The sequence below is a fragment of the Mustela erminea genome, chromosome 8 (genome assembly GCF_009829155.1).
Source record: "Mustela erminea isolate mMusErm1 chromosome 8, mMusErm1.Pri, whole genome shotgun sequence".
Lineage (NCBI taxonomy): Eukaryota > Metazoa > Chordata > Mammalia > Carnivora > Mustelidae > Mustela > Mustela erminea.
In genome coordinates, this window is record NC_045621.1 from 40,037,804 (window position 1) to 40,052,484 (window position 14,681).

At 40.5% G+C, this 14,681-nt stretch overlaps 1 protein-coding gene across 1 annotated transcript in view; it reads left to right on the top strand.

Moving 5' to 3' along the window:
- GIGYF2 (GRB10 interacting GYF protein 2) overlaps positions 1-14,681 on the top strand; it is a 149,605-nt gene that overhangs the window by 108,624 nt on the left and 26,300 nt on the right. Inside the window, 5 exon segments of the mRNA XM_032355189.1 lie at positions 395-495; positions 2,577-2,677; positions 4,582-4,743; positions 6,408-6,566; positions 9,384-9,620. Of these exon segments, the coding sequence (XP_032211080.1) occupies positions 395-495; positions 2,577-2,677; positions 4,582-4,743; positions 6,408-6,566; positions 9,384-9,620 (760 nt within the window).

Below are 14,681 nucleotides of genomic sequence, written 5' to 3' on the forward strand. Positions count from 1 at the left end.
CACCGAGAGGCTAAAGAACTCGGTTGACATAATACACAGAAAACTTCGGAGCTAGAGCTAAAATGAAGACCTTTAGACTTATGGTCTGTGGGTTTTTGATTATAACAGGCTGCCTCTTTTGCTCTTGTGGACATATTCTGAATTTTTTATAGGACCATTGGTATATGCATTATCTAGAAATCAACATTTGCTAATACCTTGATTCCAGAAGTGTGATGCCTGGGCCTCTATCTTGGTTCCTCTTCTAATAAACAAATATTACATTTTGGTTAAAATAGTGAAGGAGTTTTCTAGCCAAATAGCCTGGAAAACCTACCAATCATGTAGAAATTCCTCTTTATCTATTTTTTGCAAATGACAAGAACAAGTTGATTTTTTTATTTCCCTTTTGCAGAATATCTGATCAGAACATCATTCCTTCAGTAACTAGGTCTGTGTCGGTGCCAGATACTGGTTCTATCTGGGAGCTTCAGCCAACAGCCTCACAGCCTACAGGTAAAAATTTAGATTGGCTTTCAGTGTAGCTCCAAAGATTAAACTCTTAGGTTATAATACAATTTTTAAAAAATGTGTCCCATTTTTGAGCCATTTTATATTGAATATTAACAAATAGTCTCATTTTTTTAAAGATCACAGCAAAGGATTGAACATATCATTGAAAATATACTGTTAAGGATTTGCTAGGAGTGTTTATTAGATAAATTTCATGAAATTGAATCAACCACTCTTTTTATGTTGCTCTAACCAATGTGGAAGAGTCCTATGAATTGTTTTTTGACTTCTTCTGTCAGCCAGAGTGGAAAAAGAAAAATAAAAAAAGCTTAAGTAAAAACATCTATTCTTTTGAGTGAAGGGTTAATATGTAGCTTAACACTGCAGGTACCCAGAAGTTTTGGGATGAGAAAAGCCTGCTTTAAAGTGAATATCCTGCCTCATTCATTCTCTGATGTTTTTGCATCAAACTAGAAGATTTGGATCTGGGATTTTTTTTTTTTTTAAGTCGATATTGGTGGAACACTTAAGGTTTTTAAAGTTTGATACCTGCAGAGGTAGGTGGTTTGAACTGTGGATAGTCCTTACAAGAGGTTATAGTTGGTACTGACAGTTCTCAGGAACCATAGGCACTGATGGATTTTTTTCTTAACAGCCTTGAGCTATTCTTTTTTTTTTTTTTAAGATTTTATTTATTTATTTGACAGGCAGAGATCACAGGTAGGCAGGGAGGCAGGCGGAGAGAGAGGAGGAAGCAGGCTCCGCTGAGCGGAGAGCCCGACGCGGGGCTTGATTCCAGGAACCAGTGGCTTTAACCCACTGAGCCACCCAGGTGTCCCACTCTTGAGCTTTTCAGGTGGTAGTTCTCTTGCAACACTCATCCTGGGGATTATAGAAGGAAAAGGACTGATAATCATCCCTCATCAATTTCCTCTGCTCTGTGTACCGTATTTTTTCTTGGCAGTCATTTACAGTTAGGATGTGAAAATATTCTCCAATTTGGGGGGAACTATTTATGAGTACCTTATTAAATGATTTCTTTCTTTGGGTATGATATGATCAAGGCTCTTTACAAATAGTCCATTTGTTTTATATAACCAGCGATTTATAATGTGGAAATAGGAGTATAGGGAATAGAGAATGCTGACAAGTGGTATCAGCAAACCTTTTGCTAGCAGTAGGAAAACAAACTCAGAAGCCTTTACCTATTTGTTTACTTTTGCATCTGACCTTGTGGTGCCTTGCAGGTCAGCAGGACCCATTGTCATTTGTGAGACCTGCTCAGCCTTTCCAGAGGCCTCCCCAACTCCAGCTGTACCTCTTTCTTTATCTTTGAAGTGAAATTCGCATAACGTAACATTAACAATTTTTAGATGAGCAATTCACTGGCTTTTAACATATTCACACTATCATGCAACTACTTAGTGCTCTTGAGTTTCATAGTTATATACCTCTCTTGACCCCTCTCTCTACTGGGTGTGCAATAAGAGGTTGTATAGCTACTGGGAATACTGTGGGCTTTGGGATCTAACACACTGGGATTTAAATCCTAGCGTGGCCATGTGCTTGGTGTGTCTCCTTGGGAATGTTATAAAACTATGTCTGACCCTTAGTTTATTCATCTATAAAGATGGGGGATATTAACAAATATCTTTCTTTGTTTTAAGAGAGGGAGAGGGAAAGCGGGCAATGGGAAGGGGCAGCGGGAGGAGGAGAGAGGGAATCCTAAGCAGGTTGCATGCCCAGTGTGCAGCCGGAGACAGGGCTCAATCTCACAACCCTGAGATCATTACCTGAGCTGAAATCAAGAGTTGGATGCCACCCAGGTGCCTCCTTATAGAGTTTTTGAGGATGAAATTAGTTTCCTGGCAAATGTCTGGTAATTTCTTTCCTTCTAGATGTGTTGAAGGATATTGATTTAAACCAGAGCCCGCTGGCAGTTTAGTCTACCTAAAAGCAGCACAGACACACATGATGGAGCTCATTCGGGGACAGGGAAATAGCTTTTTTCATTAATGCTTGTGGATATGTGATCATGTATGTAAGCTCCAATATCCTTCACGTTTCCCCTTATTGTCTTATAGTTTGGGAAGGTGGTAGTGTATGGGATCTTCCCCTTGACACCACGACTCCAGGACCTGCCCTTGAACAGCTTCAGCAGATGGAGAAGGCCAAAGCTGCAAAGGTCTGAAATGCTTTTTTCCATTGCAGTGCGTGCTTTCCATCTGTAGGATATAGACATTTGTTTACTGATGTGTCTCTCTGGCTAGCTCTACTTTTTCCTATTAGTTTACTGTTACTTAGCTGGAGAAGCACATTCATTTCATATTCTATCCTTACTGTTCCCTCTTCTGTCAAAAAAGACCTCAAACAATGAAAATGAAAAGTTTAAATCACTTAAAATTGGTTTGCTGACACATTATTGATTATGATCATATGTATACTTTAATTACATTATTCATGGTATAAACACTTATTACAAATTCTAGGACCTACGAAAACATACTACGTTATTTATCAAACCCTTGATCTGTGGCTTGAGTTCCCACATTGAATGTATATAGTGATGTCGGTTTACATTTCTTACTTCCCCAGACGTGGGGTTGAAAAGCTCAACATTAACATTAGATCCCATGTTCCATTCACATCTTCTGGAGGAGCAGGGAATCTTGAATTCTGGTTTTTAGTACTTTCCAGCTGCAGATGTCTTATCAGCACTTAGTGTCATTTTAATGATTCTGGATTCTTACACCTCTGGGAGAATCTGGTTCCTATTTTATACCTAATGCGTTCTTATCCTCTGAGTTAGTGACTGTCTCCTTAGAGTGCCCAGAAAGGGTTCATGGTCACGGTCAGTCTCCGTAAATGAGTGAGAGACCATAATTTCAGCTAATTCTTGAGAGTGTTCTAGTACTGTAGTGGTTTGTGCTGGAAATGCATAGATGATGAGGGAAGAATAGGAACTTGCAGTCTTTTGTGTCTGGAATGTGTGAGTGTGTGTGTGTGTGTGTGTGTGTGCGCTCACGTGCATGGAAGTGAGTCGTGGGGCTGTGACACACAGGCAGGTAACACTTAGAGTTACAGTTTAGTCAGGAAAGCACATGGGCTAGCTGTTCTCATGCAGTTGGAGAGGTGGGCATCAGGAATTGGATGACAATTCATCCAATGATGAATTGTTGATGGACTGTAGTACATGCACTCATTTTCACTTGAAGAACAGTAGACTTTATCCCAGCTGAAGGAAACAGCTCCTGTAAAGGCTCAGAAATGCATGAGAATGTACTGGGTCAGGAAGCAACTAGTTTGGTCTGGCCTGGAGTTGTTGTGCGTCTGAGGGATAAGTGATGAGTGAGGAGGCCAAGATGAGGCAAGCCGGTCACGAGTTCCCTTACACATGTCCTGTTAGAGGCTTAGAATTTATTTCAGGGTGAATGATGGTGTTATAGGTTAGCCGGGAAGGATTTTTTTTTAGTGGAACTTAAGATGTGCTGGGGAACATGGGCAGAATGGATGCTGGAAAACCAAGTAAGAGACTTTCAGAAATACGGGTGAGAAAGTGAAAGCCTGAACTCTGCGTGTGGCAGTGAGAATGGACACGAGATGTTAGAATGGACTAGTAACCAGGAACTACAAATGATACAATTTGTTAAGTGGTTGGTCTTCAAATTTTAAAGAATTCTATAATTTTTCACACTAGCAGCTTTACAACATTGCTACAGACACCTTGTAGACATAGATCTGGAATCAAAAAATCCTTTTAGGTATGAACAAAAGTGCCACCCCAAGAAAATTCTGATGTTACTCTCCTGGTGGTCACTTTCTCCCATGTCTAAGAGATGGGGTGTAGTAATGAGGAGGTAGGTAAATGTTGGGGGAGAGTCCATTCAGTTTTGAAGAGCATGACACTGTTCTGCTGCGACATACCAGAGCTGAGTTTTCCAGAGCTGGTTTCACTCATTCAAAGTACAAGCCACTGTGAATGGTGTAGTGTCTGCATCTTCTAGCTACTCCTGATGGTACTGGTCAGTGATGCTGGAGTGTTTCTGTGCTTGGCTTCAGGTTTCTAAGAGTATTTTCTTATAATCACAGCTAGAACAGGAGAGAAGAGAGGCAGAAATGAGGGCAAAACGGGAAGAGGAGGAACGCAAGAGGCAGGAAGAACTGCGGAGACAACAGGAGGAAATTCTTCGAAGGCAGCAGGAGGAGGAAAGGAAGAGGCGAGAGGAAGAAGAGCTTGCTCGAAGGAAACAGGTATACCTCGGAGAACACGAACCCCAGATTTAGCCCTGACTGCGTTCATGGTTCTAGGGAGATGGTCTGTCCGAGTTTGAGAGGGAGTTAATAGCAGGATTGGGATTAGAGCATTAGGAGATCCATTCCTTTAGAAGAAATATCTGTGACCCAGTAGCGGCCCCTGGGGGGTAGTTGCTTCAGTCCTGGTAAATTACTAGAATTGATTTCTTTTGAATATTTTCAGTTAAATTTTGGAAGTAACTAGGTTTTTGCTTAAGTATTTATAACCAATGACGATGAATAGTTGTCATGCATTTTGGCTGTTTATATTAGTTTTTGGAATTCTCTGTTAATATGCTGGACCCACTTTTCTGTTGGAATTTTTATAAATCCCAGTGGAAACAGTCCACTCTGTAATAGCCCTAAAGTCCACGTCATCTCACATTTCTTACCCATTTTGGGCCCCAAGAAGTACTCTGAAAAACAAAAGGGTCCGTGCTGAGATTAGTTTTGAGCTACTAATGTTTCTTAGGGTTGCTCTCTCTACACTAGCATGTAATGGCTCTAAGAAGTAGTACAGTGAAGAAATCAGTTTAATTCTCTGTTGCTCAGTATTTCCTAAATTATTTTGACAGTGAGACACTCCTCCCTCCCTTCTGTAAGATTTTACTTATTTGAGGGAGGGAGGGAGAAAGAGAGAGAGAGATCACAAGCAGTGGGAAGGGGCAGAGGGAGAGGGAGAAGCAGGCTCCCTGCCAAGCAGGGAGCCCAATGAGGTACTCCATCCCAGGACCCTGAGCTCATGACCTGAGCCAAAGGTAGCCACTTAACCGACTGAAACATCCCAGCAGCCAAGACCCTTTTCTTTATACTTGACATGTGAGACTGTTTTTCAGAACACATTCTAGAATACACAGCTTTGCTCAGTACTTTTGACTAGAGAACTTACTTCTACCACACCGGGCATTTCTGGTTGCTGTGTTGATTTGACCTATGTACTGGGTTCTCAGTTGATTTTGGTGGGGCGGGGTGGGGGGAAGGGGTGATAAGGACTAATGGTACCAAAGGGAAACCAAGCCTCAGGCCTCATGTAGCCCTTTCTGGGGTTGATTAGTAAGTGCAACAGCTAATGTAGAAACTAGGATAGACTCTCAGTGTAGTGCTATTTAACTGCTACTATTTTATTTTATTTGTTTATTTTTAGAGAAAAGAGTGTATGCATTAGTAAGGGCGTGGTAGGGATGGGGCAGAGGGAGAGGGAGAATCTTATTTATTATTATTATTTTTAGAGAGAGGGAGGAGGAAGGGAAGGGGGAGAGAAAGAGACTCTCAGGTGGATTCCACATTTAGTATGGCCCCCAGCATGGGGCTTAATCTCTCAACCCTGAGATCATGACCTGGGCCAAAATCAAGAGTCAGACAACTGACTGAACACCCAGGTGCCCCACTACTAATACTTTAAATACAAATTATTTTAATTGTTGATATGTCTACTTCCCAGCTCTTTTTACTTTTTACTCCAGACCCTTGGTTGTATTCTTTTTATATTTAAAAAGAAGGCTCTGTTACAGAACCTTAGCAGTACAGTCTGTTTCTTTTCAAATTATAATGAGATATATTAATCAGGATCCAGAGTTTCTTCCCCCCAACACACATTTTTTTTTTTTTCTTCTTTAATTTAGGAGGAAGCTCTGCGACGCCAAAGGGAGCAAGAAATTGCATTAAGGCGACAGCGAGAAGAGGAAGAAAGACAACAGCAAGAAGAAGCTCTTAGGAGACTGGAGGAGAGGAGGAGAGAAGAGGAAGAAAGGCGGAAGCAGGAGGAGTTATTACGCAAGCAGGTGACCATAGATGGTTTGCTCTTTTCATTTCTTCTTTGAAGCTAGGGATTTGTGATTAGAAAGGTTTTAGATATGAGGATAACCTCTTTACTGAAAATTATTAGAAGAGACCTAACTGACTCTTACGACTTTTGTAATGACTGTCCCACAGGTAATTATAAAAGCCAGACAAAATATCAAAGAACCAAAAACCTCCCAGAATACCAGAGAGAAATCTAAAGAAGGTCTACCCTTTAAAAAACCAAATGTGAGACCTGCAGGTTGACTGCTTTTGCCTCAGGGTACTCTCACTTTCCTAAAGTGCCAGTCAGTGCTGCTTCATGTTTTCACAGGCTGTGTGACAATGGGCACTATGCAGTTCTAGTCCAGCCTGGTCATTCTGCCACTACAGGCAGCCAGAACCCCTAAAGCATTTCCTTGTAATGTTTAAGAACTTAGATTTTTTTTTTATTAGTAGACTTTATTTTTAGGGCAATATTAGATTTTCAGAAAAATCTGGATGATAATATGGTTTCCTCTGTTGTTATCTTACATTAATGTGGTATATTTGTCACATTAAACCATTACTGATGCATTATTAACTAAAATCCATGGTTATTTCACATTTTCTCAACTTTTTCCTCATGTCCTTTTTCTGTTCCCAGATCCCAAATCCACAGTATTATATTTAGTTGTCTCCTCAGCTTCTTTGAATGACAGTCTCTCAGGTCTTTGGCAGTTTTAAGGTATAATGGTCCATATGTTGTAGGGTAACTCTCTCTTGGAATTCATCTGATGTTTTTCTCACAGTTAAACTGGAGTTATGGGTGTTTGGAAAGTAGATCACAAAGAGGCAAAGTGCCATTTTCATCACACTCTATCAAGAATACATATTATCAACAGGACTAATGACTGCTGGTGTAGACCTTGGTCACTTGGCTGCAGCAGTGCCTGTCACTGTAAACATTGCTCTTCTCCCCACACACTGTACTCTTTGTGTGAAATCACTGTGTTATTTCACAGTGTGAAATCACTGTGGTCAGTCCATACTTACACATGTAGATCAACACAGGCTAGACATTACCTGCTTTTGCCTAAATTCTTTTTTTTTTTTTTTTTAATTTTATTTATTTATTTGACACAGAGAGAGATCACAAGTAGGCAGAGAGAGAGAGAGAGAGGAGGAAGCAGGCTTCCTACTGAGCAGAGAGCCCGATGCGGGACTCGATCCCAGGACCCTGAGATCATGACCTGAGCCGAAGGCAGAGGCTCAACCCACTGAGCCACCCAGGTGCCCCCTAAATTCTTGATTGAAACTCTTTGAGCAACCTCAGTGCTGTTAGAGGTAGATAGGCCTCAAGGGGAGATTGTATGACAGCTCATCGTTGGGCTTATTCATTTGACAGTTGACATACCTAGTTAAGGCATACTATATGCCAGTTATGGTACTTACTTCCTGGTGGACTATGAAAGTTTTAAATTGTTTCTGTCCTTAAGCTCACAGCCTATGTTGGTAATGATTGTACAAGAAATAAATGCCACAGTTAGGATGCTGTGAGCTCCAAAACAAAAATAGTCACCTAAAAATAGTTTAAATAACAAATGCCATATCAAGGAGATAAGGCAGTAACTCAGCGATGTCATAAGGGGTCCAGGTCCTCTGCAGAATTCTAGCCTACTGTTTCTGGTGGGTCTACTTTGACTTCAGATTTTTCACCTCATGATTAGGAGTTTTGAGAACCATGCCCTATGCAGCCTGCAAGGGAATAAGCCTTCTCTTGTGCTGCTTTTATTTCAGAAGAATACCTTCTCTAGAAGAATACCTTCTCTAGAAGCCTCCCGGCAGACATCCCTTTGGCCTAAATCATATCACATGGGTGCCCCTCATTGTATTGGAAGCTTAAAAAATGAAATATGGCAGTGTAGATGTCGAAGGTGACAGAGCCTCTGACCAGAGGTCCCTTGACCTTCAAGGGAGAAGCCTGAAAGGAATGGTTTTTGGATAGGAAATAGTTGTTGCTATGGGTGGACTAGGAGCAAACAGAGAAGGGTGAGGTATTGGACATAATGAAATGGCAGAGGGGAAGACTACCTCCTTAAGGCTAGGAAAGTCCTCATAGAGTGGTTGATACTGCCCTGAGTTTTGGAAAATGAGGGGAATGGGCTATCTGGGTAAAAACACAACATTGTAGGTAGAGTAAGCAGACTCTGTGAAGGACGGTGAGGAGAGTTCCGAAGGGCACATTGGAATGGTTTTGAAGAAGAAAAGCAGAAGGACAATGAGCTGAAGTACAGGACTGAGTAGTAGAGGGATGGACGATAGGTTGAGGAGAGATGTTCCAAAGGACCCAGGGGCCACAAGGGGATATGAATCAGGGATGGAATTAAGTGGTCTTATAAGGTTGCTCTGGTTCCAGAACTGGTTGACACTTTCCTGCTAATCTGTAATCTGTCCTTGCAAGGTCCTGGTAGCTTTTCAAGCTCAGCACCCTGAAAAGCTAGCTCTCCCTCAATATAGGAACAGTCTCCAGAAGATAGTGCTGCAGTTGGTGGTTGTCTCTTAAAGAGATCAGTACTTACCACAGATGTTCAAAATGGCATTACTTTCATGAAGAAATTAGCAAATAAAGTGAAATGTTATCCTGTAAGCATGCCAAGCCTTTGTAGCTACTGTAAATACCTTTTAAAGGAAAACGTAACCTCTGCCTTATGTCATCATAAACAGTTTCTGCTTTCTCTGTTACTTCTATAGCTTTTTGATAGAAACCTTCAGAACTGACTTGGACTTTTTAAAAACACAATTAAATTTTATTCTCTTTTATTTTTCCTTCTGGGAAGGAAGAGGAGGCTGCAAAATGGGCCCGGGAAGAAGAAGAAGCCCAGCGTCGATTAGAGGAGAACCGGCTGCGAATGGAAGAGGAGGCAGCCCGACTCCGGCATGAAGAAGAGGAGAGGAAGAGGAAAGAGCTGGAGCTCCAGCGGCAGAAGGAGTTACTGCGCCAGAGGCAGCAGCAGCAAGAGGCTCTCCGGAGGTTGCAGCAGCAGCAACAGCAGCAGCAGCTGGCTCAGATGAAGGTAAAGCCTTGACACCAGCCAGAGGAGCTACTTGCTGGTGTTTTTAGGTAGATGCTGGCAGGATCAATAGCAGTAAAGCTGTGTACTCTCTTTAGTACTGAGTGTGACTACTATTTTCTTTTTCTTTCTTTTTTTTTTTTTCTCCTAAGTAAGCTCCATGCCCAGTGTGGGGCTTCAGCTCACAACCCAGAGATCAAGAGTCACGTGCTCTACTGACTGATCAAGCCAGGCAACCAGCAAGACTTAGTGATTGTCTGGATCTGAGGGACAAAGGCAGAGCTGGTGGCTTTGGTGACCATAAAGTCATGGCATTAATGATGGAATAGGAGTAATTAGGTAATGGCAGGGTCCAAGTAACTCTACATGGGATCTGTGGTCAGACAGTGTGCTCCCCTGTCTTCAGGGAGCTCATGGGATAGCAACATATAAATAGGAAATGTGAATACAAAGAGGTGAGTGTAGCGAGAGGAGTAAAGGTTCTCATGGTGTGAGCACATGGGAATTTGTTTGGAATGCAGATTCTTAGGTCCCACCCCAGACTTCCTAAATCAGAACCTTTTGGAGATGGGACCCAGTTATCTGTGTTTGAACAAAGCCTCCAGTGGGTTCTTCTGCTTGTGAGAATCACCATCCACGTGGGAAGCATGGAAAGGCTTCCTAGAAAACAGTAACTTTTAAACTGAGTCATTAGGGAGGGAGAATTAAACAACAAAATTAAACAAGGAAAAGCTTGTTTGGACTTTGGAGACTAGAGGGGTTTTTTGAGCGAGGAGACACAGTGTAAGCAGAGGACTGAAATGCAGAAACACTGTGGTATGTTTGGGGGAATTTAAAAAGTGGTATGAGGTATGAGAGAAGCATGGGTAGGGTCTGTGTTGCTTGGGGTTGTATATACTCTTACTAAAGATTAGGACTTAGAGGTGTGTAAAACAGAGTGGGACACTGAAGTGTTTTCATCTGGAAAATAACACTGCCCGATTTGCAGGAGCAAATATTAGTTACTTTGAGAACTAAACGGAAGATGGACTTGTAAGGAACAGAACTGGAGGTCAGCAGGGTACTTGTGAGGGGTCGGTGGCGTGGTCCAGGGGAAGGAGAGGAAGGTGGTAGTGGGATTGGAAAGTTGGAGTTGAAGATAGCACTAATGATTGAGTGCTTGCTTTGTGTCAAGCACCAGACCACAGTTTTTCGTGTGTTAAGTCATTTTATCTTCACAACCATTGTTAAAAGCTTAGGTGTGGATAGCTATGTTCTTCCAAAGAGGAAAAATGTTCAGGAACTTAGTTTTAGCTTGCTTTGGGTCCAGCTGAGAGTTGAAAGTAGAGCCGTGTATTAGAACCCATGGATCTTTGGCTCCAGGGCCCTGAAAAAACTGTCAGAAGACTGTTCCTAGAGTCCACATCATAGAACGTGGTGACTGATAAGAATACGGGGATAAAGGCGAAAACAAAGGCATAGATGACTTCCAGATCTCTGACTTCTCTGGCTGTCTTTTATGTGTCTGGTTTTGGCCTCTTATCTAACAATAAAGACTGTAGAGTTGGTTTTTGTTTGTTTGTTTGTTTGTTTTCTTTAAGATTTATAATCCTATGCAGGCATCAAGAGAAACAAAATCTTGCCATTGGCAACGACATGGATAGAACTAGAGGATATTACGCTAAGCGAAATCATTAGAGAAAGTTATATGAGGAATTTGAGAGGCAGGGCGGGGGGTCGTCGGGGGAAGGGAGGGAAAAAACGAAACAAGATGGGACTGGGGAGGGAGACAAACCATAAGAGACTCTTAATCTCAGGAAACAAATTGAAGGTTGCAGGGGATGGGGGCAGGGATAGGGTGGCTGGTTATGGACATAGGGGAGGGTATGTGCTACAGTGAGTGCTGTGAATTGAGTGAGACTGATGGTTCACAGACGTTTACCCTGAAACAAATAATACATTATATGTTAATAAAATAAGTAAATCTTAATGTTACATGAACTGTCTCAAAAAAAAAAAAAAGATTTTATTTATTTGAGAGAGAGAAAGTGAGAGACAGAGTAGGAGTGGAAAGGAAGGGGCAGAGAGAGAAGAGGACAGGGAGCCTGATGTGGGGCTTGATCCCAGAACCCTGGGATCATGACCTGAGCTGAAGGCAGCCTCTCGATCGACTGAGCCACCCAGGCGCCCCAAAAAAAAGTTTTTTAAAGAGGGCTTTATTGAGACACAACTGACATACCATGCAATTGAACCAGTTAAAGTAGATAATTCAGTAATTTCAGTATTTCAGATATGTGCACTGTCACCATGCGGATTTTAACATTTTCAGTACGCTCTAGGCCCCCCAAAATACTCTCTGGCTGTCACATCCTATGCCCTGTTCTTACCAGCCCCTTTAACCCCTAATCTACTTTCTGTCTTTATAGATTGGCATATTCTAGACATTTCAGATACATACAGTCTCATGATATGTGGTGTTTTGTGACTGGCTTCTTTGAAATAGCATAGTTTCAAGGTTCATTCATACTGTAATACGAATCAGTACTTTATTCCTTTCTATGACTGACTAATACTCCACTGTGTGGACTTACCAGAGTTTGTGTATCCATTCCTCAGTTGAGGGACATTTGAGCTGTTTCTGTCTTTTCGCTATTAGGAATATTGCTGCTATAGATAAATATTCATGTACAAGCTTTTATGTCGATGTATAAACCTAAGAGTGGAATTGGTGGACCATATGAGAGCTATGTGTTTAATGGTTTGAGAAACTACCAGACTTTTCCAAAGTGGCTGTACTATTTTACATTACCACCAGAAATATATGGGAATTCAAATTTCCCCACATCTTCATTAATCCTTATTATCTGATGTTCTGATTGTAGCCACCCTTGTAGGTGTGAAGTGATAGCTTGTCATTTTGGTTTGCATTTCCCTGGTGACAAACGACAAGTATCTTTTCATGTTTATTGGCCATTTGTTTGTCTTTGGAGAAATGTCTTTTCAAATCCTTTGCCTGCTTTTAGTCTAGGTTGTTTGTCTTACTGAGTTATAAGAGTTCTTTATTCTAGATATTATAAGTCCCTTATCAGATACATGATTTTAAAATATTTTTTCCTATTATTTGGGTGGTCTTTTTACTTCCTTGATGCAAACTTCCTTGATTACATTCCTTCGATGCAAAAAGCTTTTCCTTTTTGTGAAGCTCATTTTTTTCTTTTGTGGTTTGTGCTTTTTGTATCATACCTAAGAAACTGTTGACAAATCTGAGGCCATGAAGATTTATTCCAGTGTTCTCTTCCAATACTTTTGTGATTTTAGCTGCTACATTTAGGTCTTTGATCCATTTTGAGTTAGTTTTTGTTAATTGTATGAGGTATGAATTTGACTTCAATTCTTTTGCTTGTGACTAACTATCCAGTTGTCCTATGCCATTTGTTAAAAAGACTGTTCTTTGTCTGCTGAATGGCCTTGACATTCTAGTTGAAAATCTGTTAACCATGAACATGTGGTTTCATTTCTGGACTCTGAATTCTATTCAGACGGTCTATACATCTGTTATTATGCTATTAATACACCATCTTGGTATTTTATTGCTTTAAGTTTTGAAATTAGGAAGTGTGAGTCCTCCAGCTTTGTTCTTTTTCCAGATTGTTTGGCTCTTCTGGGTCTCTTTCATTTCTATATGGATTGTAGAATGAGCTTAAAGTTTCCACAAAGAAGCCAGCTTGGATTTTGACAGAGATTGCCTTGACTCTTTAGATCAATTTGAGGAGCTTTGCCAGCTTAACAGTATTAAGTCTTCTGATCCATAAACATGGGATGATTTTTATTTAGATCCTTTTGAATTTCTTGCAGTATTTTCTAGTTTTTAGAGTATAGCTTTTATATTACTTCTGTTAAACTTACTAAGTATTTTGGGGTTTTTTGGTTTTTTAATCAAAAAGTTCTTAAGTCCTTTCCAGCATGAGCCCAGTGTCACCTAGAAAGCTCTCTATGAGCTTTCTCATAGAGAAATGGAATTAAAATGGAATTCTCAAAATTTCATTTTCAGATTGTTGATTGCAAGTATATAGATAGTGATATTTGTTTATTGAGCTTATATTCTGCAATCTTGCTGAACTGCTTTATTAGTTAATATTTCTTAACAGATTCATTAGGATTTTCTGTACACAAAATTTCATCATCTGCAAATAGAGATGGTTTTACTTCATCCTTTCTAATCTTTTATTTCATTTTCTCATCTAGTTGTCCTGGCTAGAACCTCTAATACAATGTTGAATAGAAATAGCAAATTAAATATCTTTTTCTTGTTTCTGATCTTGGGGGAGGAAGCATCCAGCCTTTCACCGTTAAATTTAATGTTACCTGTGGGTTTTTTGGTTTTTGTTTTTAAGATTTTATTTATTTATTTGACAGAACAGGTAGGCCCAGTGGCAGGCAGAAGGAGAGGGAGAAGCAGGCTCTCCGCTGAACAGGGTCCAATCCCAGGGGGATCCCAGGGAGATCCGAACTTAAGGCAGCTGCTTTAACAAACTTTAACTGAGCCACCCAGGCACCCCGTCTGTGGGTTTTTATTTTTGTTTTTGTTTTTGTTTGCAGATATCCTTCATCAGGCTGAGGAAGTTTCCTTCTGTTCCTTCTTTGTTGAGCATTTTTATCCGAAAGGATGTTGGATTTTGTCAGATGCTTTGTGTCTGTTGAGATGATCATTTTTCTATTTTGTTTCATTTCTATCAATAGGGTATATTACATTAATTGATTTTCAGATGTTGAACCACTCTTGGATTCCTGGCATAAATCCTACTTGGCAAATAATTCCATTTTTATATGTTGTTGGACTTGTTTTGCTGGTATTTTGGTCAGGATTTTTGTGTTCATATTCATAAGAGATTTTGGTCTGTAAGTTATTTTTTCTTTCTTGGGATGTCTTTGTCTTATTTTGGTGTCAGAGTAATGTTTGGCCTTGAAGAATGAGTTGGGAAATGTTTCCTCTTCTATATTTTGGAAGAGTTTGTGAAAAAGTAGTATTACTACTTTTTAAAAAATATATATTTTATTTATTTATTTGACAGATCACAAGTAGGC